The 25,012-nt window shown below is 44.6% G+C and overlaps 1 protein-coding gene across 6 annotated transcripts in view; it reads right to left on the bottom strand.

The window, feature by feature from the left end:
* LOC144693097 (kinesin-like protein KIF26A) overlaps positions 1-25,012 on the bottom strand; it is a 280,736-nt gene that overhangs the window by 54,785 nt on the left and 200,939 nt on the right. For all 6 annotated transcript variants that reach the window (XM_078562489.1, XM_078562492.1, XM_078562490.1 and 3 more), the window contains one exon: positions 24,198-24,381. In XM_078562489.1, the coding sequence (XP_078418615.1) occupies positions 24,198-24,381 (184 nt within the window). The remainder of the gene's footprint in view (positions 1-24,197; positions 24,382-25,012) is intronic.

Raw genomic sequence — 25,012 nt, 5'->3', positions numbered from 1 at the left:
CCCTATGTGAACATATGTACAACTGGTGTTTTAAAACCAAAGGAAGAATTTTCCTGTCGGCAAGCGGGGGCGGGGCCCACTCGCCGACATATAAAATGATGCGTGGTGATGTTGGGCGGGTGTCCTGATGTCACTGCCCATCATTTAGATTGTCAGTTCAGCAGGCGTGCAGCGGCGTTGGCTGTGCGCCCGCCAAACTGTCAAAGGCCTAGTAAGGCCATTAACAAAGTAATTAAAACTGTTAAGAATGCTGCCCGTCCAACCTTAAGGTTGGTGGGCAGGCGAAGAGTCCAGGTGGCCTTCGCGTTTTTCATGAAACCTCATTCACGGGCGGGATGAGGTTTCATGAAGGGTTTATTAATTACATTAAATGTTTTGAAAAAATTAATGGACATGTCCCAGCTCATGAGACAGTTTCACATGAGGGGACATGTCCTTAAAAATTTTGTTTTACCTTTATTCCATTTTTCAAAACGTAAACTAAACTAAGTTTTAGACTAAGTTAAGTTTTAAACTAAAACTTAAACTCTGCGCTCTTTCACGCGCAGGCCCCGACTCAGAGAATCCACCCCCCCGCCCGCACAGGCAGCACTCAGCACTTCTGGACGAGCGTCACGCTGGGCGGGCCTTAATTGGCCTGCCCACGTAAAATGGTGGCACCCACCCAATCAGGGTGCCGATTGGGTTCGCACTCGCTCCCACCCGCCCCCGCACAACCCCCCTGATGGGGGGAAATTTCTGCCCCACTAGAAGAAAAGATACTGTAGATCATGGCGTATAAGATTACCCCATTTTTTTCAGCCCAAAAATCATGTTTTTGCATATACTCGGCGTATAAGTTGGCCCACACTCCCTTTTTCCAGTCATTTTATGCTATACTTGTACTATTAGTTGGCCTCAACTTTTCACCCCACAAATGGATATTTTACTTTCTGGGACTTTATAACTAAATGTAAGGGATCTAGCAGGTAATATGGGCTGTGTTGCAAAGATGCACCGGACTTTAGAGCAGAGCAGAGCCCGTGGGGCAAACAATAAAGATGGCGACCACGCCAGCAATTCACTTTTATACTCAGCATATAAGTTGAGCCCCATTTTTGGAGGAATTTTGAGGCTTCAAAGGTTAACTTATACATTAACATTTACGGTATTTGGCAGGTCTCTGAGGCTAGCCTTGAGTGATTTTACTTTCACCCATTTCACAGATGGAAACAATCTTTCTGTAACCCCGCTTCCCACAGAGAAAACAGGCATGGAATAAATTCCTGAGAAGCTACAATTAATACGTAAACAAAGAACAGATGAAGGACATCAATATCACTCAAGTGTCTCATGCACTCCACACTTTCATCACTACCTGCACTCAGCATCTGCGTCTCATTCCAGGGAAAGCTTTCCACTTTGACACCTAACGGCAGGGCCTAGAAACTATACAAACCTTAAAATAAATGAAACAGCTACTGTGAATGAGTAAGAACCTTGGAAATGGCAGGTTCAAGGTTTTCTCTAATCATAAAAACTGAAAGAGGCCAGTCTTATAATTCACAGCATTTTGCACAAGCTTGCAGTTGTTCCAAGCTGAATGGAACCATTAGTCTATAAGCAGAAATGCCATGTTCCTATACAATTCCAATTTATCCAATTAACTCCATGTTAATTATAATTTTCAATTTATTTTGCTGATATATTATGGTCTAGTCTTAGTTAAATGAGTGTGCAAGTGATTCCCCACACTAATGATTTTCTTTCATCTAGCTTCTGGTACATTTCTGATGTAGCTGCTACAAACAACTCAACATTGACTGCTAGAAACTGATAAGGAATTCAATCTTGCACAATAAAGATCAACATATTGAAACCATAATTATTATGCCTCCCACATGTACTTCGATAACAACCACTGACCACTCTGATAATTCATTTTGCTCAGTACCCAAAAGGATTAAGTACACATATATTCTGCAGCCAGACAATAGGCTTATTACACAGATACTGTCAGACCTTCAGACTGGGACTTTTTAGCAAGGAAAGCATTGTATTTAATTAACCTTAAATTAATACTGCTGCGAATCCCACTGATGAGATCCAACATTATTGCACCACAGTGTAAATCACATTATATAGGTCTCAGTTCAGAAGCAATTTTACTGTGCACTTAATTGGAACTGATAGATGTGTATGACTTTACAAATTAATCTGCTCATTCAGCTCATTCTTGCATTTACACGTCCATAGTTTGTGTACACAGCAACTTTCAGGCAAAATTCTGTTTTAATTTTTGCAAAGATAATAAATAATTTCAACATGATCCACGTCACTTGAAGAGTTTAGCAATGACAAAGGAGATTAATCCCTACTTAATCTGCTCTTTTTTGCTGTGATGTTGCGTTCAGTAATCAGCCACTCTGAAAAGAATATAGATTATTAACTTACAGTGAAATAAGTTGTGGGGTAATAATCACTGTCATAAGCTTTTGACTTTTGCAGTGTATTCGGAACTGCAGGACACCACAATGAACCATTTGTAATCCGTGTCACTACTACCACACTTAATTACAAAAGAGTAACAAATTAACAGGAATTCCAAATTATAAGGAATATTTACAAATAGTGTAAATCTATATCAATCCTTTACCAGAAATCCTTCCTATTGGGCAACTTCTAAGTGTCCAACTCCATTGTTTTGCTTCTAAGTGACTGTTCGCGAGCTTCCTCAATGGCTCAGATGAGACTATAAGAAACCCAGCCATAAGAATCTCAAGACATGGGTAGTGGAAAGGCACTGCAACTGTGCATCGGTAGGAGAGAGAAAGTTAGCCAGTCCTTCTGCTCCTGATCACCATCACAGTGATCCCTACTAAAAGTGCACTTGTGTGAGCTGAAGCTAATGGCTGGATCAGGCTCAGCTGTGATGCCCTCTATACTCTACTCACTGTCACGTCTACCACATAGGGCTGGATTTTGTCAGGGTGGCAGTGGCCCCAACGCTGGACCAGAAAACCAGGGGCAGCACCCACACCACCAACCGCAACCTCCCCACATCCCCCCCACCACCTCCTCAGCATTTGCGGAAGCCCCGGTCGGATTTGTTGGCAATCTAGCAGATGATGAGCTGCCCTTGGCGCTCACATCCCTTTAAGGGATGAAAGCCCACCACCAAAAGCTGCCAGCCAAGGGAGGGCCAGCAGCTCTTCGGTCCCAGCAGCACCATCGGGGCTGGTGGCTATTTCTGGGACTGCATGCAACCAGGAGATTCAGCCATGGACACCGCCCTTGGAACAAGGTAATTGAAGTTGAGGGTCACTGGGGTGAATCAGGCAGACCCCAGTGAGTGGGGGAAGGGCACGACACTGTCTCTGGAGGCGCGACCATTGCTGACGGGGGACCCTCTGTGAGCCAGAGAATGCCTGATTAGGAGGCCCCATCCCTCGAACCCTCAGGGAAGCCACAGCGTTCACCAGGCCATCTCCACATGTGGCAGAGGGCCTACTTGCTGCTGGCATGAAGATGCTCTTGATTGGCCACTTAAGTGGCACAATTGGCATCTAGGCAGGAGGGCCATCATCCACATTCCAAGCCACTGGCAGAATGCAATGGCGCCAGGAGGGCAATGGGAACTCCACTCCTAACCTCCCTCCCGATTTTTTGGCCCTCTCCACCTCCCAGCCTACTCCCACAGGCCCCATAATATTCATCCCCATGGACTGCAAGAAGGTGGCTCACCACCATCTTTTCAAGGACAATTAGGGATGGGCAATAACTGCTGGCCCAGCCAGCGACAATCACATCCCATGAAGAAAATAGTGATTTTATCTTAGCCAGAAAGTACTGCTGTAAATGGAACAAATGTTAGTCCTGTAGTAGCTATGAAATATTAGGTACTAGAATCTTCCATTAGAGTACTTAGCAGAGGATAAGGCTTTGTGAACGAAATGTTTAACAATTGTGATGATTCTGTAACTAAAGTCTAATTTCCAATTAAGCAAAAGAATTCTCTTAAAGCAGAAAATTCCCAAATCAAACTCAGTCAGTGCAGAGTTAGCTGATTTTTGCCTGGGCAACAGTTTAACATGTTACAATCAGCATCTGCACTCCATTGCTAATCAGCATACGATGACCCCATCTGGAAACTGCTCAATGTGAACATTTGGTGAAAACACAGTCAGGTACAGCTGTGATGCCTTTGAAGATCAAAGAACCTTCTGAAGTTCATTAGACAGGTTCACACACAAGAATAGCATTTTGGATGAGGTACTGATTGGTGGTCTGTCCCACTGGTTTCAAGGGGGAGAAATGGATACATATGTTAAAAACTCTAATCGAAAGTTTACCTTTTGGTACCTTCCTGAACTTTCTTCTGAACTGTTATTTCATCTTTTGAGTTCCTCCATTTTAGCATTATTTATTGACCTTCTTCAACTTTTTTATATTTCTCCATCTTCTGTTCCTTGTTGCATGATCATTATTTGTGGGGAATAAATAGGAATATTCCTTCCCTTTACCCTCATTCTGCAGGTCTCAAACTAATCTCGAAATTCTCCCGCCCAGCTTTTCTATGAATGATGTGTTCATGTGAGACTTCCCTCTCAAGCCACTCAGAATAGTTGGTTTCATTGCTGATCCAAAATTTATACCTGAAGCATCAAATTACTTTCTAGTCAGCAGATAAGTAAAAGGCTACAACTCCCAGAACTAGTTGGTCCATGTGCAGTAGAAAGGCAGAAACTGGATCAGAAACATACTACCACTCAGATGATAGGATTAAGTCTTTCTCTTTAACTGTAATCAGCTCAGGCAGCATAGAGGGGGGTGTGTGAAAGAAAGATGGACAGAGACAGAGAGATATACAGATGGCCCTCAGTGTGTTACTCTTTAAGTTAAAAAAGGCAAGTAAACCATAAACTTCAGCAGAGAGTTCTGGTCTCTGAATGGAAGGAAATTAATTATTACAAAGAACTATAATTGTGATGGCATAAAAGCAAGGCCCAAGAACCAGTAAAAAGCATAGTATTGATAATACACTTTTAAAATGTTAACCTACTAATGTTTCCCCTTTTATTTGAATTATTCCTTCAGCAATGGTGAAATCTTGTAAGATCACCTTTAACCTTTGAACAGAAACATGGGGCTGAATTTTGCCCTTGACTGGCGGGCGGACCCGACCGACTCGGTGGTGGGTGGGCAGCCGATTGCCGCCGCCGAAACGGGCCCCGCCGCCATTTTAAGTGGGCAGGCCAGTTAAGCGCTATGCACTTCCTGTGCAGGCAGGGGGGAGGATTCCCCAAATGCAAGAGTGCGCTTTTTCACGCATGCGCACGAAAGAGCGCACATCTCCCTGAGGCTAAGTGGTGCCTCAGGGAGATCGCTGAAATGTTGTCAAAGTTTAAAAATAGAAAAATTTAAAAATCATTAGCATGTCCCCCTCATGTGACAATGTCACACGAGATGGGACATGTTAATAAATTGCACAAAAACTTTATTAAACTTTTTTAAAACCGACATGAAACCTCATCCCGCCGGTGGATGAGGTTTCATGTTTTTTCAGAAGCCTGCCGGGGGCTCCTGGCCTGCCCACCAGCCTTAAGGTTGGACGGGCAGGGCCTTTAATTGTTTTCACTACCCTGTCAATGGCCTCAATTGGCCATTGACAGGTCGGTGGGCGCACAGCTGATCTCGCTGTCCCCCCGCCTTCCTGAATATTTAAATGGGGCAGGATGATGTCGGGGGTTCCGCCCGATGTCATCCCATGTCATTTTCACGTCGGCGAGTGGGCCCCGCCCCCAGCTCGCTGACGGAAAAATTCAGCCCATAGTTATAAGGTGAGCAGGGTTGGGAAATACATATTCCAGAGTACACAACATTTCGAAATGACAGACAGATGGAAAAGGAAGAGGAAATCAATGAGGACATAAGAACGGTCATAACAAAAAATCTTGGTTCAAGGAAGTAGAATCAGAATGGGGCTATAGGGAGTAGTTCATAGCACCCCTCCTCCAGCCCCACCACCCACACCCCCCCACCACCACTGCCAACACAGTAGTTAGACCACTGGACAAAAGAATTAGGCAAGAGATACTTTGGCCAGAATTTTACGTCCCGTGGGCAGGTGCGTACCTGGCCCGAACGGACGTAAAATCGCACGAGATGACGTTGGGCGAGTGTCCTGACATCATCACGCACTCGCAAAAGTTGGAAGAGCGCCCGCCAACAATTAAGCAGGCAATTAAGCTCATTAACGGCCCAATTGTAAGCAATTTTTCATGGCCCGTCCAACCTTACGGTTGGCGGATGGGCCAATCGGCCAGGCAGGCTTTACATTTTTGATGAAGCCTCACCCAAGGGCTGGACGAAATCTCTGTTAGGATTTAAAATGAAAATAAATATCTGGGGACTGGTTTTTTTTAATGAGGTATGCTTTCAGGTGCTTGATCGTGCTGCATGTACATTTTTTCCAGCATTTTTGTGCTTTCTTTTATTATTTGGAGGTCTGCCTTCAGGGAGCTCAGTGGAAGTGCTCACCAGCATTAGCGGTGATGTCGGCACCCGCCCTCTTCCTGACCCACTGGCGGTGCTGAGCCTTTCTCCGGGTGCGTTTCACGCTGGCTGGCCGTTAATTGTCCAGCCAGCGTGAAATCCTGGTCGGGGGCGGTTTCCCGTCCGCTCCCAGGCCCGCCGATCGCCCGCGCCTAACGAGTGCAAAATTCAGGCCTTTGAGTTTGCAACGTAACAATTGTGGGGGACCGTAATCTTCATACAGACTGCATCAATCAAATTCACAAAAGTGGCCTGGAAAATGAGTTCGTGGAATACTTTTGCGACTGCTTCCTGGAACAATACATTATGGAATCCACTAGGGTTAACGGTATTTTAGATCTAGTTTTGTGCAATGAGACAGGTTTCATTAGTAATCTCACAGGGAAAGATCTTCTGGGGAAAAATGATCATAATACAATTGAATTTCATATTAAGTTTGAAAGCGACATGTTCCCGTCCCAAACAAGAATCCTAAACCTAAACAAAGCTAATTACATAGGCATGAGGGAGAGCTGGCTAAGGTTTATTGGGTAAATAAACTAAAAGCTATGGCAGTACATAAATGGACTTGTGGCTCAGTGGGTAGCATTCCTGCCTCTAAGCTAGAAGCTCTGGGTTCAAGCCTCATCCCAGAGCTTGTTGGCCAAGGAAGGAATATTTATGATGTGGTTCAACGACCTACCAATCCTTCCAATGCCTTCCCACTTGTCCCCAAAGAGGGAAAAAAAGTGTATGTGAAGATATGAAATAAAGAAAAACATTTAAAGAAACAATTCAAAATGTTCAACAAAAATACACTCCACTAAAAAAAAAGCTCAGCAAGATAGATCCATCCGTGGCTTACAAGGGAAGTTAAGGATAGCATTAGATTTAAAAACAGGACTCGTAATGTTGCAAAGAATAGTCGTAACTCTGAAAACTGGGAATGTTTCATACACCAGAGGGCAACCAAAATACTGATGAAAAGGAGAAAAAAAAAAGAATGAAAATTGTCTTGCCAGGAATATAAGAACAGCTTTTACACATATATAAAAAGGATGGGAGCTAAAGTAATCATTGGTCCCTTAAATGCAGTGACTGGAGAAATTATCAGGGGGAATAAGACAATGGCACAGATGTTGAACATTTTTTTTTGTCTGTCTTCACAATGTAGATGTTTCCACCAGTGGGGGAATCTCGAACTAGGGGACATAGTTACAAAATAAGGGGCCACTCATTTAAAACTGAGATGCGAAGGAATTTCTTCTCTCAGAGGGTGGTGAATGTCTGGAATTCTCTACCCCAAAGAATTGTGGAGACTAGATCACTGAAAGTATTTAAAGAGGCAGTAGATAGATTTTTGAAATATCGGGGAGTTGAGGGCAATGAGGAACTGGCACGAAAGAGGAGTTGAGGCCTGGGGCAGATCAGCCATGATCTTATTGAATGGCAGGGCTGGCTTGAGGGGCCGAAAGGCCTACTCCTGCTCCTATTTTTTATGTTCTTATTGGAAGGCACAAATTACAGATCAGAAATAGAGGGTAACCAAGGGGCTAATAAGGCTGAAGAACTTTAAGGTAATTAATATTTGCAGAGAAAAAGTATTGGAGAAACTTAAGAAACTAAAATCTGACAAAATTCCAAGAACTGGATGGCCTACATACTATGTTTCTAAAAGAGATGGCTGCACAGATAGTGGATGCACTAGTTATGTCTTTCCAAAATTCACTAGAATCTAGAACGAACCCAGCAGATTGATCAAGTGTGACACCGCTATTCAAGAAAGGAGGGAGAGAGAAAGTAGGGAACAACAGATTAGTTATATCTGACAGTTGTTGGAAAAATACTGATATCTATTAATGAGGAAGTCTTAACAATGCACTTAAAAATCATAGCATGGTCAGACAAAGTCAATATGTTTTTACAAAATGGAAAACATGTTTGACGTTTTTATTAGAGTTTTTTGAGGATGGGTGAATAAAAAGAAACCAGTGGATGTAGTATATTTGGATTTCAAAAAAGCCATTTGATAAGGTGCCACACAAAAAGTCAATTCACAAGATAAGGGCTCCTGGAGTTGGGGGTAATATATTATCCTGGAAGAAGGATTGGTTAACAGACAGGAAGCAGAAAGTAGGGAGAAGTAGAGCATTTTCAAGTTGGCAGGTTGTAACAAGTGGAGTACTGCAAGGATCAGCGCTGGGGCCTCAGCTATTTACAACCAATATCAATGATGAAGAGACAAAGAGTAATGTATTCTAAGTTTGCTGATCCAAAGCTAGGTGGGAACATAAACTGTGAAGACACAAAGGGCAGAATCTTCCGGTCCCACCTGCAGTAGGAAGCTTGGCGGGCGGGGGAGCTCAATTTGGCACGAGGCCAAAAATTAGGTTCCCGACGGTGGGATGAACTTTAGCAATTATGTTCTCTGGACTTTAAAGGCGGGTCCAGCTTCCTGACAAACAACGTCGGGAAGTCCTTTTGCATGCTTAAAAAGCCATGCATGCTCATTAAAAGGCTACCTTGCCGGAATTAAGTTCCCCACTAGTGTGAAATTAGAATGTTCACTTTTACGACTGCACATAAGTGGCGTGCACCTGGCGAGGTTGACTTCTTCTATGATTAACAGTGAGTAGCCGCTGCATTGTCCTCTTTGGGGAGGGTCTGTAAATGCCAGCCTATGCTTGAGACCAGGTAGTCGCAGCGCAAGTTGCGTGGAGGACGTCCAAGGAAGGGAGGAAGGGTTAACGGGGAAGGGTGGAGCAGTGGCCGGGCAAAGGTGGAAGGGATAGTGCAGGCCATCCGGGTGCCCTTTAAATATGGTACACAGACCTGCGACCCCCATGAGGTAACTGCGGGGTCAGCAACTTCCTGCCTGCCCCTGCCACGAGAATCGGTGGGCTCCTTGTGGATACATAGTTAATAAGCTGAACAGCACAAGATCACGCGTGGTCAGCTGTCCCACTGCCCCCAGCTAAATCACTCCCACTTCCATGCCCACCACCGAACTTAGACTCCAGAATGGAAGATTCAAGCCGAAGAGTTTGCAGAGACAGGTTTAGTATGTGGGCAACATGGCGACAGATGAAATATAATGTGGGGAAGTGTGAGGTTTTTCACTTTGATAGTAAGAATAGAAAAGCAGAATATTTTTTTTAAAAAGCAGGAAACTTATAAATGTTGATGCTCAGAGAGACTTGGGTGCGCTCTTAAAAGGAACACAAAGTTAGCATGAAGATTTATCAAGCAATTAGGAAGGTAAATTACATGTTGGCCTTTATTGCAAGTGGATTGGAATACAGAAATAAGTAAGTCTTGCCACAATTGTACAGGATTTTGGTGAGACCACATCTGGAGTACTGTGCAAAATTTTGGTCTCCATATTGAAGGAAGGATTTAGTTGCATTGGAGACAGTACTGAAAGGGTTCTCTATTGGTCCCAGGGAGGAAAGGCTTGCCCTATGATGAGAGGTTGAGTAAATTGGGACCATACTCTCTGGAGTTTAGATGAATGAGAGGTGACTCAAACAAGATTCTGACAGGGCTTGACAGGGTAGACATTGGGCAGCCATTTTCCCTGGCTAGGGAATCTAGAACATGGGGGCACAATCTCAGGATAAGAAGCTGATCATTTAAGACTGGGATGAGGAGAAATTTTTTTCATTCAAAGGTTTGTGAATCTTTGGAATTTTCCATCCCAGAGGTAGTGGATGCTCCAATTTGAATAAAGATAGGCAGGTTGCTGATCACTAAAGGGATATCAGGAGTGAGCAGAAAGTGGAGTTGAGGTAGAATATCAGCCATGATCATGTTGAATAACTGGAAAAGCTCAAGGGGCAGTATGGTCTATTCCTGATCGTATTTCTTATGTTCTTATGTTCTGGATGTTACAGTCATAAGTGAAGCAATGGCTCTTGCCACTAACCTTGAAGAAACCTAGCCACAAAGAGCTGGCAACCTCTGTGGCCTGGATTTCTCCTTTCCCAATGTCAGGTTAAACCTGGTGCCATGCCAAGGGGATCTCTAGGCATCCAGCTGCAGTGGTGTCAGCAAGGACAACCAGCCAATCACATTTAAGTATTCTCACTCACAGCAAACCAGGAAATTAAAGGCACTGATTATCCTTCACTTTTCATTTAAATTTTCGGCAACCAAAATAAATGAATTATGATTGGATTAACAGAGAAGTTAAAATATCTAGCAATTTTTAAAATGTACCATATTAAAAATAAAATTGTATCATAATGAAGAAATTTGACATTTCACAAATATAAAATTATCTTTTCAGCATCAGTGAGGGCGTTTGGCAGTAATTTTGATGTTACTATGCCATTATTACGCTAGGTATAACTTTTTCAAGGGCTTTTACAGCAAGATTGCACTGATTGCTTCGGGATTACACTCTGGAGGGGACTTCAACAGTGCATCCTCTGAAGGAGCATAGAACACTGACAGCAACTTCTAAATTTCCATGTTATTCTTTACAGTGCAGATTCCCAAAGTTAGTTAGTTTCAGTGGAGTAGTGATGGAAAATGCTGACAATTTCACTGTCACTACCACCACAAACTCCAGGCCAATAAAACAAAATGTTTGCATCAGCATATATAACATTGTAATTCTGTTGTGTGTGTGTGTGTGTATCTACTGGGAAAACACTTAATTTCAAACGCCCTTGTAAATACATATAATATATATATATATATATAAAGATCCCTCATGTTGTTCTGCACTTCTCCTTTCAGTTTACAGCAATTTATTTTAATGATCGTCTGATGGCTTCTATACAAGAACACAGCCTGATAATCGTTCTAGTGTTGCATGACAGAAACTTCCCACAGGCCATCTTCTCCTAAAATAATCAATACTTGAAAAACCCAAAACATTGCACTGGCAGTTAAAAAAAAAGGCAAATAAGCTGTAAACTTCCAGGAAACATTACAATTTTACCAATCTTCCAATTAAAACGTGGGTGCTTTTGACTAATTGACTTTGATTGTTGTTGATTTTATTTCTAATCTAAGCAACCAAATATCAAAACCACAACATCCAAGACTATTTGTAGCCTGAACTCTGGTGGGATGTAACTATTCTTTCGTAAAATGCAGCACTACAAGAACTCACTCACAAAACCATAGCTTTAGTACAGATTTTACCCCAAAAACTCTTCAGCTTGTGATGCTACACCAATCAGAGTTATATTATCAGTAATCAAAACAGAAAATGCTGGAAAAGCTCATGCGGACTCGAAACATTAACTCTGTTTCTTCTTGAAGAAGTCATACAGACTCGAAACGTTAACTCTGTTTCTCTCTTCCACAGATGCTGTCAAACCTGTTTTTCCAGCATCTTCTGTTTTGATTTCAGATTTCCAGCATCTGCAGTATTTTGCTTTTATATTATATTATCAGCCGTTGACTGGAAACAGTGATATCAAAGGGATGAAGTCACAGCCACTTCTGACATCATCCTAGTGCTATTTGCCTATCATTGTGAAATTACAGGTCGAAAGGGCAGTCTTCTGTGATCTATAAACTGTTATCATTGCTCAAAGTTGACTCTTAGTGTAACTGAGATGCAAACAAAGCACTCCTGTTCCTTACCTCAGTAGGACCCTCAATTGAATTATATCATGGTGAGTTTAGGTGTGAGTACAAATTAAGTTATAACTGAGTAACTGAATAATGCATCCTAAATAGGAAGCCCTATTCTCCAATTCTGTTGTACACTAGTTTTATATGGCAGCATGATGTTGGTCAAGCTACAGCGTTTAAGCAATTTCTTACATGCGAGTTGAAACCATTAAATTGCTTAAGCCTCTTTACTGTTCTCAGATTCACTATTTCTGACACAAACTACGCTATAAAAAAGCTATTCAATAGCTTGTGTGCTTCTACCGAGAGAGTTTATATATGTCACATTTGCAAGTTTAATAGCTGCAACATCCTTGTCCCTTTGTAGTTACCTTATAAAGAGGCAGTAGAAGGCTTCTCACTGCACTCAAAAAGTAAAGGCATCAAACCTCACTGGCATCGACCCTTTTAAGCACATTTTGTGTCAGACTGGAGAGTTTAATTGCCTTTCTTTTTGCCACATGTCTCACGTAAGAGGTCTCTGTCAGAAAAACTGACAGAAGCTTTGTAATTGTAAAGCACTTACTTGCTGTTCATAAGAGTGGAACACCACTTCAAGACATTTGTTGAGCAGAGAGTTCAGAAAAGTGTTTTGAAAAAAAGGTATCATCTACTGCATTAAAGTAGTCCAAGAGAGGCATAATGAGATATACTTCAGCAATGCTACAGTTTCACAAATGCTTGATCTGAAAATATGCACATTAATCTTAGAAATGAATAAAGCAGCCCTACAAAATGATAAATTAGAATTCTTCTTACATGTCTTATAATAACCTGCCCTTGAATTTATTAGCATATTATCAAATGTAGATAAAGAAAAATGCAAAAACATAATAGGTAGAATTAGACAATTCACCCACAATAAGCTGAGTCTTATTGACCTCCTGCTGTACATGCAAGGATGATTGCTTGGTCAATCATATTTTCAATTGGTAAGACATCTTACTTTGCTATAACTATGCACAAGAAATCACAGTATCAATTCACTTTGCTGTGGATCTGTGTAAAAGTGTTGCTACTGGAAATTTGATGTTACAAACTTTCAGGCTGGGTTTCCCAAAAGGTCACTCGGGTGACTGTACAAACAAATGTGATTGTGTCAGAACCGTGATTTACAGCCACTTATTTGCAGGTGGCTAACTTTTTCCATCAAAAACAAACTTTTAATGCTGATGTGTATGTAAAACTTTGCACAGGGGTCTGTCTATCTTTGCAACAGGGTAAATAAATCATGCCAAGCTGAGAACATTCATATTTTCAGTGCAACAACTGCAATTCCTCTGAAAATCTTAGCATGAGACATGAAATACCGTTTAAGAGGAATAGCTTTTAAATCTTTGTTTTCAACAAATATATTAATTAATTTAGTTAATTCCTTATATTGGTCTCTACATTCATTAATCACAAGCAAAATTCTATTTTAAATGCCATAAATCTCCCAAACAAAGCCTGGCTTATCCTTATAATCTACCAGATCGATGTTACAGTTTAGAATATCATCTGGACCCTAAGATTAGTGTATTAATCTTCAAACTCATTGGTCGTCATCTGTTATATTTTGTAATTTTAAACTTTGAAAAATGTAGCTAGTGGCATTCGCATCCCATCAGCAAATTTTTTTAAATGGTATATTTTTTAAGTTTCAACTTTTCTCACCTCAGAGGCAGATCACGCTCCAAATACCTTCAAGTTATGAAACCAAATCAACTAGGTTAGTCTCTGTTCTAGACTTCAGCAACTCCAAGTTTGATTGAATTTTTCAAGGAGGTGACTAGCTGTGTAGATGAGGGTAGTGCAGTTGATGTAGTCTACGTGGACTTCATTAAGGCTTTCACAAGGTCCTGAATAGGGGAATGGTCAAGAAGGGAAGAGCCCATGGGTTCCAGGGCAATTTGGCAAATTGGATTCAACATTGGCTTAGTGGCAGGAGGCAGAGGGTGATGGTCAAAGGTTGTTTTTACAATTGGAAGCCTGTGATGAGTGGTGTACCGCAGGGATCGGTGCCATGACCCTTGCTGTTTATAGTGTACATCAATGATTTAGACGTGAATATAGGAGGTATGATCAGTAAGTTCGCAGATGACACGAAAATTGGTGGTGTCGTAAATAGTGAGGAGGAAAGCCTTAGATTACAGGACTTTAAATGTAGGCTGGTAAGATGGGCAGAGCAATGGCAAATGGAATTTAATCCTGAGAAGTGTGAGGTGGTGCATTTTGGGAGGACTAACACAGCAAGGGAATAGACAATGAATGGTAGGACCCTAGGAAGTACAAAGGATCAGAGGGATCTTGATGTACATGTCCATAGATCCCTGAAGGCAGAAGCACAGGTGGATGAGGTGCTAAAGAAGGCATATGGGATACTTGAATTTACTAGCCAAGGCATAGAATATAAGAGCAAGGAGGTTATGTTGGAACTGAATAAAACGCTTGTTAGGTCACAGCTGGAGTACTGTGTGCAGTTCTGGTCGCCACACTAAAGGAAGGATGTGATTGCACTGGAGAGGGTGCACAGGAGATTCACCAGGATGTTGCCTGTGCTGAAGTTATGTAGGGAGACTGGATAGGCTAGGGTTGTTTTCTTTAGAGTAGAGTAGGCTGAGGGGGGACCTGATAGAGGTACACAAAATTATGAGGGGTATAGATAGGGTAGGAAGAAACTTTTCCCCTTAGCGGAGGGATCAATAACCAGGAGGCATAGATTTAAGGTAAGGGGCAGGACGCCTAGAGGCAATTTGAGGAAACATTTTTTCACCCAGAGGGTGGTTGGAATCTGGAGCACACTGCCTGAGAGGGTGGTAGAGGCAGGAATCCTCACAACATTTAAGAAGTATTTAGGTGAGCACTTGAAATGCCATAGCATACAGGACTATGGGCCAAGTGCTGGAAAATGGGATTAGAATAGATAGATGCTTGATGGCCGGCACAGATACAATGGGCCAAAGGGCCTGTTTCTGTGCTGTATAATGACTCTAAGGGCGGAATTTTCCCAGAATTGCACTAAGTGAGGTCGTGGGCGGGTAAAATAGAGTCCTACCCGCCAACGAAAATGGTGGGTTTTCACACCGTATCTTCCTGTGCCCGCCTCTTTATTTATGCATTCCCGGGAAACACGCCATTTCCATGGCGGGCAGGCCCTCATTCACCCGCTCGCCATCACCCTGCTGATGCATCATGCCGGCTACCATCTTTAAAAGGCAGCCCCCAGCAAAGCGCTCATCGCCACCAGCTCACCACCGCTGCCCGGGAGACATGGCCAGCAAAGGAAAAAAGACTGCAGCCCCCGCTTCAACGGCGGGTCCCTCAAGCAACTGCTGGATGCTGTGGAGGCCCACCGGGATTTGCTGTACACCCACTCTGGCCGTAGGATGGGCAGCAATGTCACCAACCCGGGAGGCGGTGGCAGCAGTGGTCAGCGCCAACGCCCTGCAAAGGAGGACAGCCACCCAGTGCCGCAAAAGGATGAATGATCTCCTTCATTCCGCCAGGGTAAATCACTCTTTTCATCAATCCCAATTCACACACTCAAAAACCAACAGGGCCCTCACTCACTGCCAGTGCAAGGGACATCACCATTCACTCTCTCACACACACCATCATTGTCCTCATCCCGTCCATGGGACCACTCACCACCCACACAGGCCAGGCCTACTTATCATCTGGCCCAGCAGGAGTCCTGATACACTCTCCCCATCTCTATTCATGCAAGACAAACTGGCTCACAACCAGAGGGAAAGGTCGCAGACAGGTGGAGGGATGCCGGAGATCAAAGTTCTGACAGAATTCGAAAACAGAGCCATCCAGCTGGCCGGCGACGATCAGGACCAGTCCTGTGCTGACGGTGAGATCAAGTGAGGATCCAGCGGTGCAACATCCATCGGATAACCATGCCGTGAGTGATGTGTCCTCTTTCACAGGCCACTGCCATGCACTAATTATCTCCCCTTGGTTTCTCAGGCACATCTGCCAAACAACTGACAGAGTCCATGACCCAAGGCCTCAGATCAAGCTCCGAAGAAACCTCTGAAGAGGAATCTGAAGGCACCTTCCCTGAAGTCCCATCACAGTGCTCACCCACACCCTCCATCATTGCAGAGACACACACCTTGGTGGGACCTGGCTTTAGAGTAGTCTCGGGATCACAATCCGCCATGGAGACCTTGGTCCAGGACGTCACTCCTGCACTGCTGTGCAGGCTCAACTCCATCTCTGATGCCATATTTGGCCTCCAACAGTGTGTACACTAGAGGGGTGCCAGGCAGCTCGATCTCACTCCAGCTACTCCTTCCACTCACGGAGTCAGCCTCGGGCACATACAGGGAGGAGGATCAGCAGGTGCACGCTCTGGGGCCATCCACCCAGGTGACTCTGGGAGTGATCGGCCCATCTGAGTCCTATCTTCCTGTGACCTCCACAGATCCAGCTTCACAGGCTGAGGAGGGTGCCACTGCCACACAGCAGGACCACAAAAGCAGTCCGGGGCCCTCCAGGCCTCGGCCCTCCAGAGGACACCCGTCAAAGTCATCGGAGACAAGGTGTAACAGTCAGCAGGCTGCCTCCACCTGCGCTGTGGGTGTCCGGGGAGCACCAAATGTAGTGGCAGGGTTAGGAAAGTTAAGTAAAAGTAGTTGCACAGCCTGGGCATGGGTGTTGATCATTGTATATATTGTTCACTATTGCCAATAAACTCCTAAGAATGTCTCCCTGCCTGTGGCTCCTTGTTCTTGTCACTCAGATATGAAACCTTTCTGCACAAGATAAAAGGCAGGTGTCTCAGACCATGGCGTCTTCCCTGTGCTCTGTGCAGCCTTCAGACCACAGTGATGGTCCAGCCTCACACTCCCTGGAAACATTACTAATGCCTGCCCCTCAACGGTGCTGGTCATTGCTGTCAGAATGTAGTGGGCAGGTGCCACAGAGCTCCCTCATACTCTGTGTTCTCTCAGCACCTTTAAGGTGGGGCTGGCCCCCATCACATCAGCATCTGTGACCAGTGATGCTGTGCACCAGCTCCTGAAAGGCTGAGGTGCTGAAGGCGGACACAGCATCAGATGCATCTAAAGTTTCATGGCTGCGTCCCTGAGATGACCCTGATCATGGAGCGTAAGTGAGCTGCCCTCGGCCAGAAGGAGTCAGACATTCTCAGAGGCCGTGTGAAAATCTGTGGAGTGTCCTCCTTGCGTGTTGTCATCATCCACCTGCGATTGAGTGACTATTAGGGCCTCCACTGCATCTCCATGACAGGAGCATTCTCACAGGGGGTATTGGCGCTGAGATATGCCAGACTGGAGTCAAACATTCACAACTGCGATGTGAGGATCTATGGGCACACCTCACAGCATGTCCTCATCATCCTCCACAAATCTGGCTCCTATGAGGGCTTCCTGAGTGCGCCTGCCTCACCTAGCCAGTGCAAGAGCCTCATCCACATCATCCTCACCACCGAGGACCCTCTCACCCTCATCACCATCGGCGACCTCCTCATCGGAGGAGACATGCAACTCCTCCATCTCCTCCTCAGCCAATTCCTCTCCCCATTGCGGCGCAAGGTTGTAAAGGGCGCACCAGACGATGACGATGCGTGACACCCTCTGTGGACTGTATTACAGGGCTCCACCAGACCGGAACCGCATCTTCAGCATCCCAATGATCCACCAAGCTGTGAGCTGCTGCATGAGCCTCATTATAGCGTCACTCTGCTGCCATCTGAGGCTGCTGCATGGGTGTCATCAGCCACATCCTCTGTGGGTAGCCCTTGTCCCCAAGGAGCCAACCATGCAGCCTCTGTGGACCGTGGAAGACTGCAGGGATCTGCGAGTGACTCAGGATGTGGGCATCGTGCACACTCCCTGAAAACTGTGCACATACCTGCAGGATGCGTTTCTGGTAGTCACTCACCAGCTGCACGTTCAGTGAGTAGAAACCCTTGTGGTTGATGAAGTCCACTGAGTATAGCGATGGAGACCTGAGCACCACATGAGTGCAGTCAATCACACCCTGCACCTGTGGAAATCCTGAGATCAGGGCGAATCCAATGGCCCTTGCATCCTGACTGTCCCGGTCCCATGCAAAATGCACAAAGTTTTGTGCCCTCGAGAAGATGGCATCCGTATCCTCATGGATGCATTTGTGAGTGGCGGCTTGTGAGGTCCCCTGTGGAGCCCTGAAAGGAGCCACTGGCATAGAAATTGAGCACCATGGTCACTTTCACAGCCACTGGCAGTTGATGCCCTCCATGTCCCCTTGGCACCAAGTCCTGCAGTAAGTGGCAGATGTGAGCCACTAGGTCCCTAGACATGTGCAGTCGTTGGCGACACTGGTTCTCAGTCATCTGCAGGAACGGCAGACAGCGTCTATAGACCCTGGGTGTCGCTAGGCGCTGACCAGCCACGGCTCACTGTCGTTCCTGGGCAGCATGTGCAGGAGCCCCTGCTGCCCCTTCTTCATGAGGTTGCTGCTCCTGCCTTTGCACAGCCAGGTGCCTCAGTCGCTCTTTCCTCTGTCTTCTATGGTCTCTGTAGGCCATCAAGCATACAGCAAGGTCACCAGGATCCATGATCCTGATGTGGTCCTCCTGCAGCATGAAAGAGAGAGACATGGTTATCATGGCTGTACTTATCATCTTTCCTGGGCCTGTGTAACTGCCCCTTAATGCTTCCCGGAGAGTGCTGGTCACCCCTCAGATGGCCAGAGATGAGTGCACTGTGTGGCTGCCCTGTCAACCTGCGACATGGGGGGCACTGGTCCAAACCAGGATGCTGAGATTGCAAGGGGCTGTGAGCACCTCCATCAATGACTGCTACATGGCCAGTGATGGCGAGGATTTGTGTGCAGTCCAACTGCTCCATGGTCCAATAAAGTGGTGGCGACTTGAAGTCTGTGCCGGGGGTGGGTGGGTGGAGGGGGGGGTAAGGTATGGAGTGCTTGGTGGCCCTATGGTGCCTCCACATTGCTTGCATGGGTGGGCAGGTTAGGAGTCTGACCCCAATCACATCACTGTGGCTGCCCCTGATCTGTCTCAGTTGCAGGGACATGGTCAGTTTATACAGGTGTCCCGAATGCGTGGCCACTCCTCTTGCTTACCATGCCCCCCGCCTCGATTGCCTGCGTGCAGAATGCAGCACCAGGGCAGCACTTGACCCCCCTTCAGCAGTGGCCTCCGATGCTGGCCAGCACTTGCCCCCAGACACCGCCTCCCCCTCAGCAGTCACCTCCAAGGCTGGCCAGCACTTGCCCCTGGACACCATCCTTCGCCTCAGCAGTCGCCTACGGGGTCAGGTATCAGCTTTCCCCGCCCCCGGCGCCCCTGAGGCCTGTAAACACAGGTGAGCTGTGGAGAACGCTGCTGTTCATTCACCTCAGTCCCCCCCAAAGTGAAGGCCGCCAAGTGCACATCACCTGCGTTGTGAAATACATTGGTGTGCTTTCCTGCTGATGTGGATGGATGATACGGCGGGGTTCCAAGAGCCTGGCGGGATGGCCTTTTAATTATACGCTAATGTATTACAATTAGCTCCCAGCGGACCGAAGGCGGGAAACGCGGGCCGCCGTTGGCAGGCTGAGTGGAAGATCATGACCTGCCTTCACACCATCGTGAAGTGGGTCGCACCACATTTTCCACGCATGCCACCTATCACATCCACCACCAGCGGGCTGGGAAAATTCCACCCTATGACTCTAAGTTAAGGAAGCCTAACAAATTGCTGCAAAGTAGTGAGATATAAATTCGTACCAGCGGCCCAGACATGACACGTTTCTGATTTCAGCTCAGGCTGCCCAAGTATTGGTGTTATACTTACCCCATAACAAGAAAGCAAAAATAAGGGAGAAATTCAACCCACATCATTCTCATCTATCCTCTGGAGCAGCATTATTCACAAGGAGGAGAAGGATAACCAGCAGTTTTGAAACAGGCCTTAGAATTTCTATGGCATCCTCCAAGTAATATCGATCGTGGAAAAGCAGCCAGCAAAAATGGCTTTTTCAATTGCTTCTTTCTAAATATTACCATCCACATCCACTTCCTATCTTGGACATGTCCTGTTCCTGTCTAGAGCCAGGGCCACACTTTGTATCAGGCAACAGGTAGACAACTTAAGAGGAATCAGGATCAAGTGCAATAAATGTGAAATTAATCAGGGAAAGCTACTGGCCATCATTTCATAGGAGGGACAGAGACAATTAGTTCCTCCTCATGATCAGAAGTCCCAAATCAAAATGGCCAAAACTCATCTCGAAAATTGGTTTGACCATCAGATATTTTCTTTAAATAGTCAGTAATGCATAGTTGCAGTGCTGTTACATGAAGTCTGATGGTTGAGATGTACCCTTTCGAATCTGACAAATCTACTGTATATAAAAAGAGAAACCATTAGTGCGGTCAAGATGAGCTCATTTAAGTCATTCAAAAAGGAATTGACAGATTTCTACAGAAATCAAACATAGGCAAACATGGGTCATTTTCTATTTTGCCAGGGGCTGAAGGTGAGCAGTAGCCAATTAGATTCTTGCTAAACACCTCACCCAATTTTCATTTTCCTTTGGATAGAAAGATTGGGTAGGATGTAGAACGGGCTGCCGACCAGTTTTGAACTCCCGCCCAAGGTGCCAGTTACCCTATGGACAAGCTGCCAAATAGGACATATGAAAGATCCTGATCATGGAGCTGATGATACAACAGTTTGATCAGCATGACAGTCATTTTTGATTCCTATTTTGTGTTTTATTTTCCAATATAATATTGGGAGCTATGGATTGTATTCAGTATGTAAATACAACATTTCCATCGTTTTCATCAGAATTCACCTTAAACTTGGAAAATTCAGTTGGATTTTAATTTGCCATGATCTGAATTAAAGTTATTTTTTGCCAACATTCATGTTATCTGCATTTCCATTTGACTTTAAAAGTTGATTTTGATTTAACGCCAATATATTCACAGTGAACAAAACACTTAGATCCTGCATTATATTTAGACATGTTCTGGTATGAACAAAAATGTAGCAAATGTCAAGTGCCGGTGACTGTGGGTAGGAAAATTGCCTTCTTCATGAATGGCTTATTTATGTAAGAAAAAAAAGAGTAAAATTGTTTCAAATTTGAATTAATGGACTTTGTTCTTTTTAGTAAGCTTCCATAAACTGAAATCAACTGAATGGGATGGATTCTAAACAATACAGGGCTCTAAACAATGAACTTAAGTTGTGTTTTAAGAATGAATTATACAAATTATTTGTATAAACTGTATCTACGATGAATAAAGTGATGGCTCTGTTAAAATCTAATTATTCGCGCAATATGTCACTTCTGAGCAGATGTATAATGATAAATGTATCATAAAAAGCATAAAATGTTACAGTTTTATGTATTTTATATAAATACATTCCAGCCTCGTTGTGGTGGGGCCCGCCACAGGGGATGTGGCAGGCCAGCCAAAAGGTCATTGGCTTTCGGCAGGACTGGAAGATCCCAGCAGCAGTGCGAGGCCAGAAACCCCCTGCCGTTACCTGACAAATTCCCCTGTTGAACATTGGGAATTGCCTGATAATTGAGAGAATCCTAAATTAGATGGCAGATTGTTATTTTTTGAAGTTGCCGCCCTTCCCCAATCACCTGCCTCAGTCATCTCCAGCAGCACTCTGGTCTTCTGATTCAGCCGAGGTTAGCTAATAATGCAACACCTACTCCACCGGTTGTTTTACCGGTTCAAAGCATCCTATCAATTGTACTCATGACTGCAGGTTCCAGATAGTCAGTCAAAAGGTCCCAGCTCCTAACATCAACCAAAAGGCCTCCACAGCTGCAAAGGTGAACACCAAAGGCAGCATCATGCACTCACCTCTAGCAACGCCATCAGCCTCCACTTAGATCAGTATTATAGAGCTTCTGACTATAAAACAATCAACATATTGTCTGTTTAAAACACAATATTATGCTGGCATTGCATATGGGGTGTTTCTAAACCAGCTGTTAACTTTTACTAAAATCACCTCAATAAAAGCTGCTAACAGCTTTGCTGGGGGAAAAAGATTTGCATTTTATAGCACCACATCACATCTCAAAGTATGCTGTGAACAGTAAAATCTCAGAAGCAACGAGATTAAAGTTTTTTTAAATGATACGGGGTGGGGGGGAATCGTGACCCAGGGCATCCAGTAAACTTCCTTCTCACCTTCAAATAATACAACAGCAATTCACTCCGACCACTAGAAGAGTTATATATAGCCTTATTTTAACATCTTGTCAAATGCTGAGACATCCAACAACACAGCACTCCTCTAGACACTTGAAGGATCAGCAGAAATTATGTGCTCACATCCTGGAATGGGGTTTGAGCTGACAATTTTCTGACTCATAGGCAAGAGAGCTAACAAATGAGCATGCAGCCTTAAGCACTCATCTCTGCAGCTGGAGGTCAACAGGAGGGTGCCCTGTTAGGCAGCTCGCTCACATCTCTGATGGGTCTGACAGTTGGGTCACTATGTGGACAGCATGAGCCATTAGATCGACTGATAGATCAACTATCCTGCATCAGCTATTTTTGCAGTTAAGAGCAGATTAGAAGGGGCTCATCTCCTATCAGCTGCAAAGAATTGTACTGACAAATGAGACTTCAGATATTGAGAGGGTCTGTAACCGAGGGTCTATCCTAATTATTTTTCCATATAAATTGGAACTCAGCAATACTGCAGATAGATACCGCATGCTTAAGAAAGTTGTTCCTCAAAAATCCTAAGGGTCATATGAATTATATTATCTACAAATGGATATCTCTTTTTGTACTGAAAGCTTAGTTCCAGAACTGTTTACAAATGCAATTTTAGAATAAAGTTTATAGAATAAACTTCTCGTACAAAACCTCGCTTTCCCGCCATGTATTTCATAATGATGACACTGGGTAGAGTCCTGTGGAGGTGACAGAGGCCTTGGCCACTGGCTAGAGAGCTGGCGGGGGTCCCGCCTCTATCCAGGAAGGCCCACTGCATCTTGTTCTACTTAAGCACTTGACAGGCCAGCAGCGGACCTATCTGGAATTCAAGGACCCTGGGGGGGGCAGAAGTCCTGCCTGCCGAGAGCTGCTGGCCAATTAGAGGCTGGCAGCTCTATTGAATGGCATTGCCGCTAGGGAGGCAGTGGCTGCTGCCTGTACCACACCCACCCAAAGCATAGTATCATTGCTGGATCCCAATCCAGAGGTGAGTGATTGTAGGAAAGGTGTCAGAAGCAAGGGCATGGTGTGATTCTCAGCGCATCCCACACCACCCTTCCCGATGCCAGGTCCCTCGATCAGGCACAGAGTGCCTTCATTTGAGGGAAACTGCCCTCCAGCGGAAGCCCACAAGCAACCCCAACAGGGTTTGCTTGTCGTGCTCCCTGCATGGTACGCTGTCCACAGGCCTTCCTGCCATGGTGTATTCAGGGTTGAGGCAGGAAGGTGGTAGAGTCTGCACTCGCCATGCTCCCCCTGCCACCAAACTCACCACGGGGGAGGGCACAAGATTCCGCCCTCTGTTGGAATAAGGTAAAACTTCACACTTAGCTTCACTGCAGAGAACACCCGTAACCTACACCACCTAATACCAAATAACAGAAGAGGTTGGGTGTCATGATGGAACAGTGTGCAAATTGACTATGAGGGTCTGCACTGTGTTCTGAGATCTGACATTGTGCAACATTATAATACTGCTAAAGTTGGGGCAACATCATCAGTTGTAGCGTTCAGTTGGAGTGTTATATTATCTTCTGGACCTAGTGTGAAGGAAAGTGAGGGACTCCACCAGCCCTATAAATACACTAGAAAAGGGATATATCTGCTGCAGATTTCAGCTTGGGGCAAGGAACACTCCGGAAGCTTATGCAAATTAATTTGTACATTCAGAAAACAGCATCAAATGATCTGTAAATAATAAAACTTCATCAAGAGATGTGTCTCAAAAATTATATGTAGCAAAAATACAGGATTCTTAAGGTTCATATTATTGGATGTCTCTATATTTACACAGATTTCAGCGTGATACATATCAAAGACAACTGACAGCACACTTATCGCATACCTTTCCAATGCCTGGGTTGTCCTTGACTTTACACACAGCCCTCAAAAGGCATGGTGGCGCTGGGGGAGGGGACACTTGCAAAATACCACTGAAATTTGTTCTGCTATTTGAGAGCTCGTGCGAATGCTGGAGAAGTGGGTGGTTTTTCTTTTGCTTCGAGGAGAGATTCAGCTTCTGCGCTGCTCTGTAGAATGGAAGGAGGGGAAAAAACAGCAGTGTTACTAAGAGCCAAATGTAATTTGGCCCAGCAAAACAGATGTTCAATGTCATCATTCCCTGTTTAACAAATCAACTCACTTGATTCTAATCAAATTCCATAGGACTGTTCTGTCAGGAGACTAATATAGGCAGATTCAGGCAGAAATATAGCCAAGACAATATTCACTTAATTTCTCCCTAGCAGAGTTTCAATTAGACTATAACTTGCTGAACAGCTTCAGCAGCTGAGTCCAAGGCTGCAGAAATCTCAGCGACACCATAAAAGCTGAAATCAGCCTCCTGTCACTATAAGGCCAGATGGGCTACTCGGGAGCATACAATACATTGTAATCTAACAAGTTATTAACATTTCAGAGCATTCGCATTCCTATGGTACCTGGCAAAATATATAGTAATGGTCACTTTTGTAGCTTCCCATTAATTACTATATCAGCCGTGTTTCTGGTTTACTCAAGAGGTGCAAACAGCAGGCAAACACAACAGCTCATAAATAATTCGGCACCATAGTGGCTCGTTAAAGCAGCGTAGCTCAATGAAACAAAACATGAAAGCACTAATGCATTTTCAGATCTTGGATGAAAAATTAATTTTGTCAA

Source organism: Cetorhinus maximus, chromosome 18 (genome assembly GCF_964194155.1).
Source record: "Cetorhinus maximus chromosome 18, sCetMax3.hap1.1, whole genome shotgun sequence".
Lineage (NCBI taxonomy): Eukaryota > Metazoa > Chordata > Chondrichthyes > Lamniformes > Cetorhinidae > Cetorhinus > Cetorhinus maximus.
Note: the sequence above shows the minus strand (reverse complement) of the source record. Positions and strands in the feature narration are given on the sequence as shown.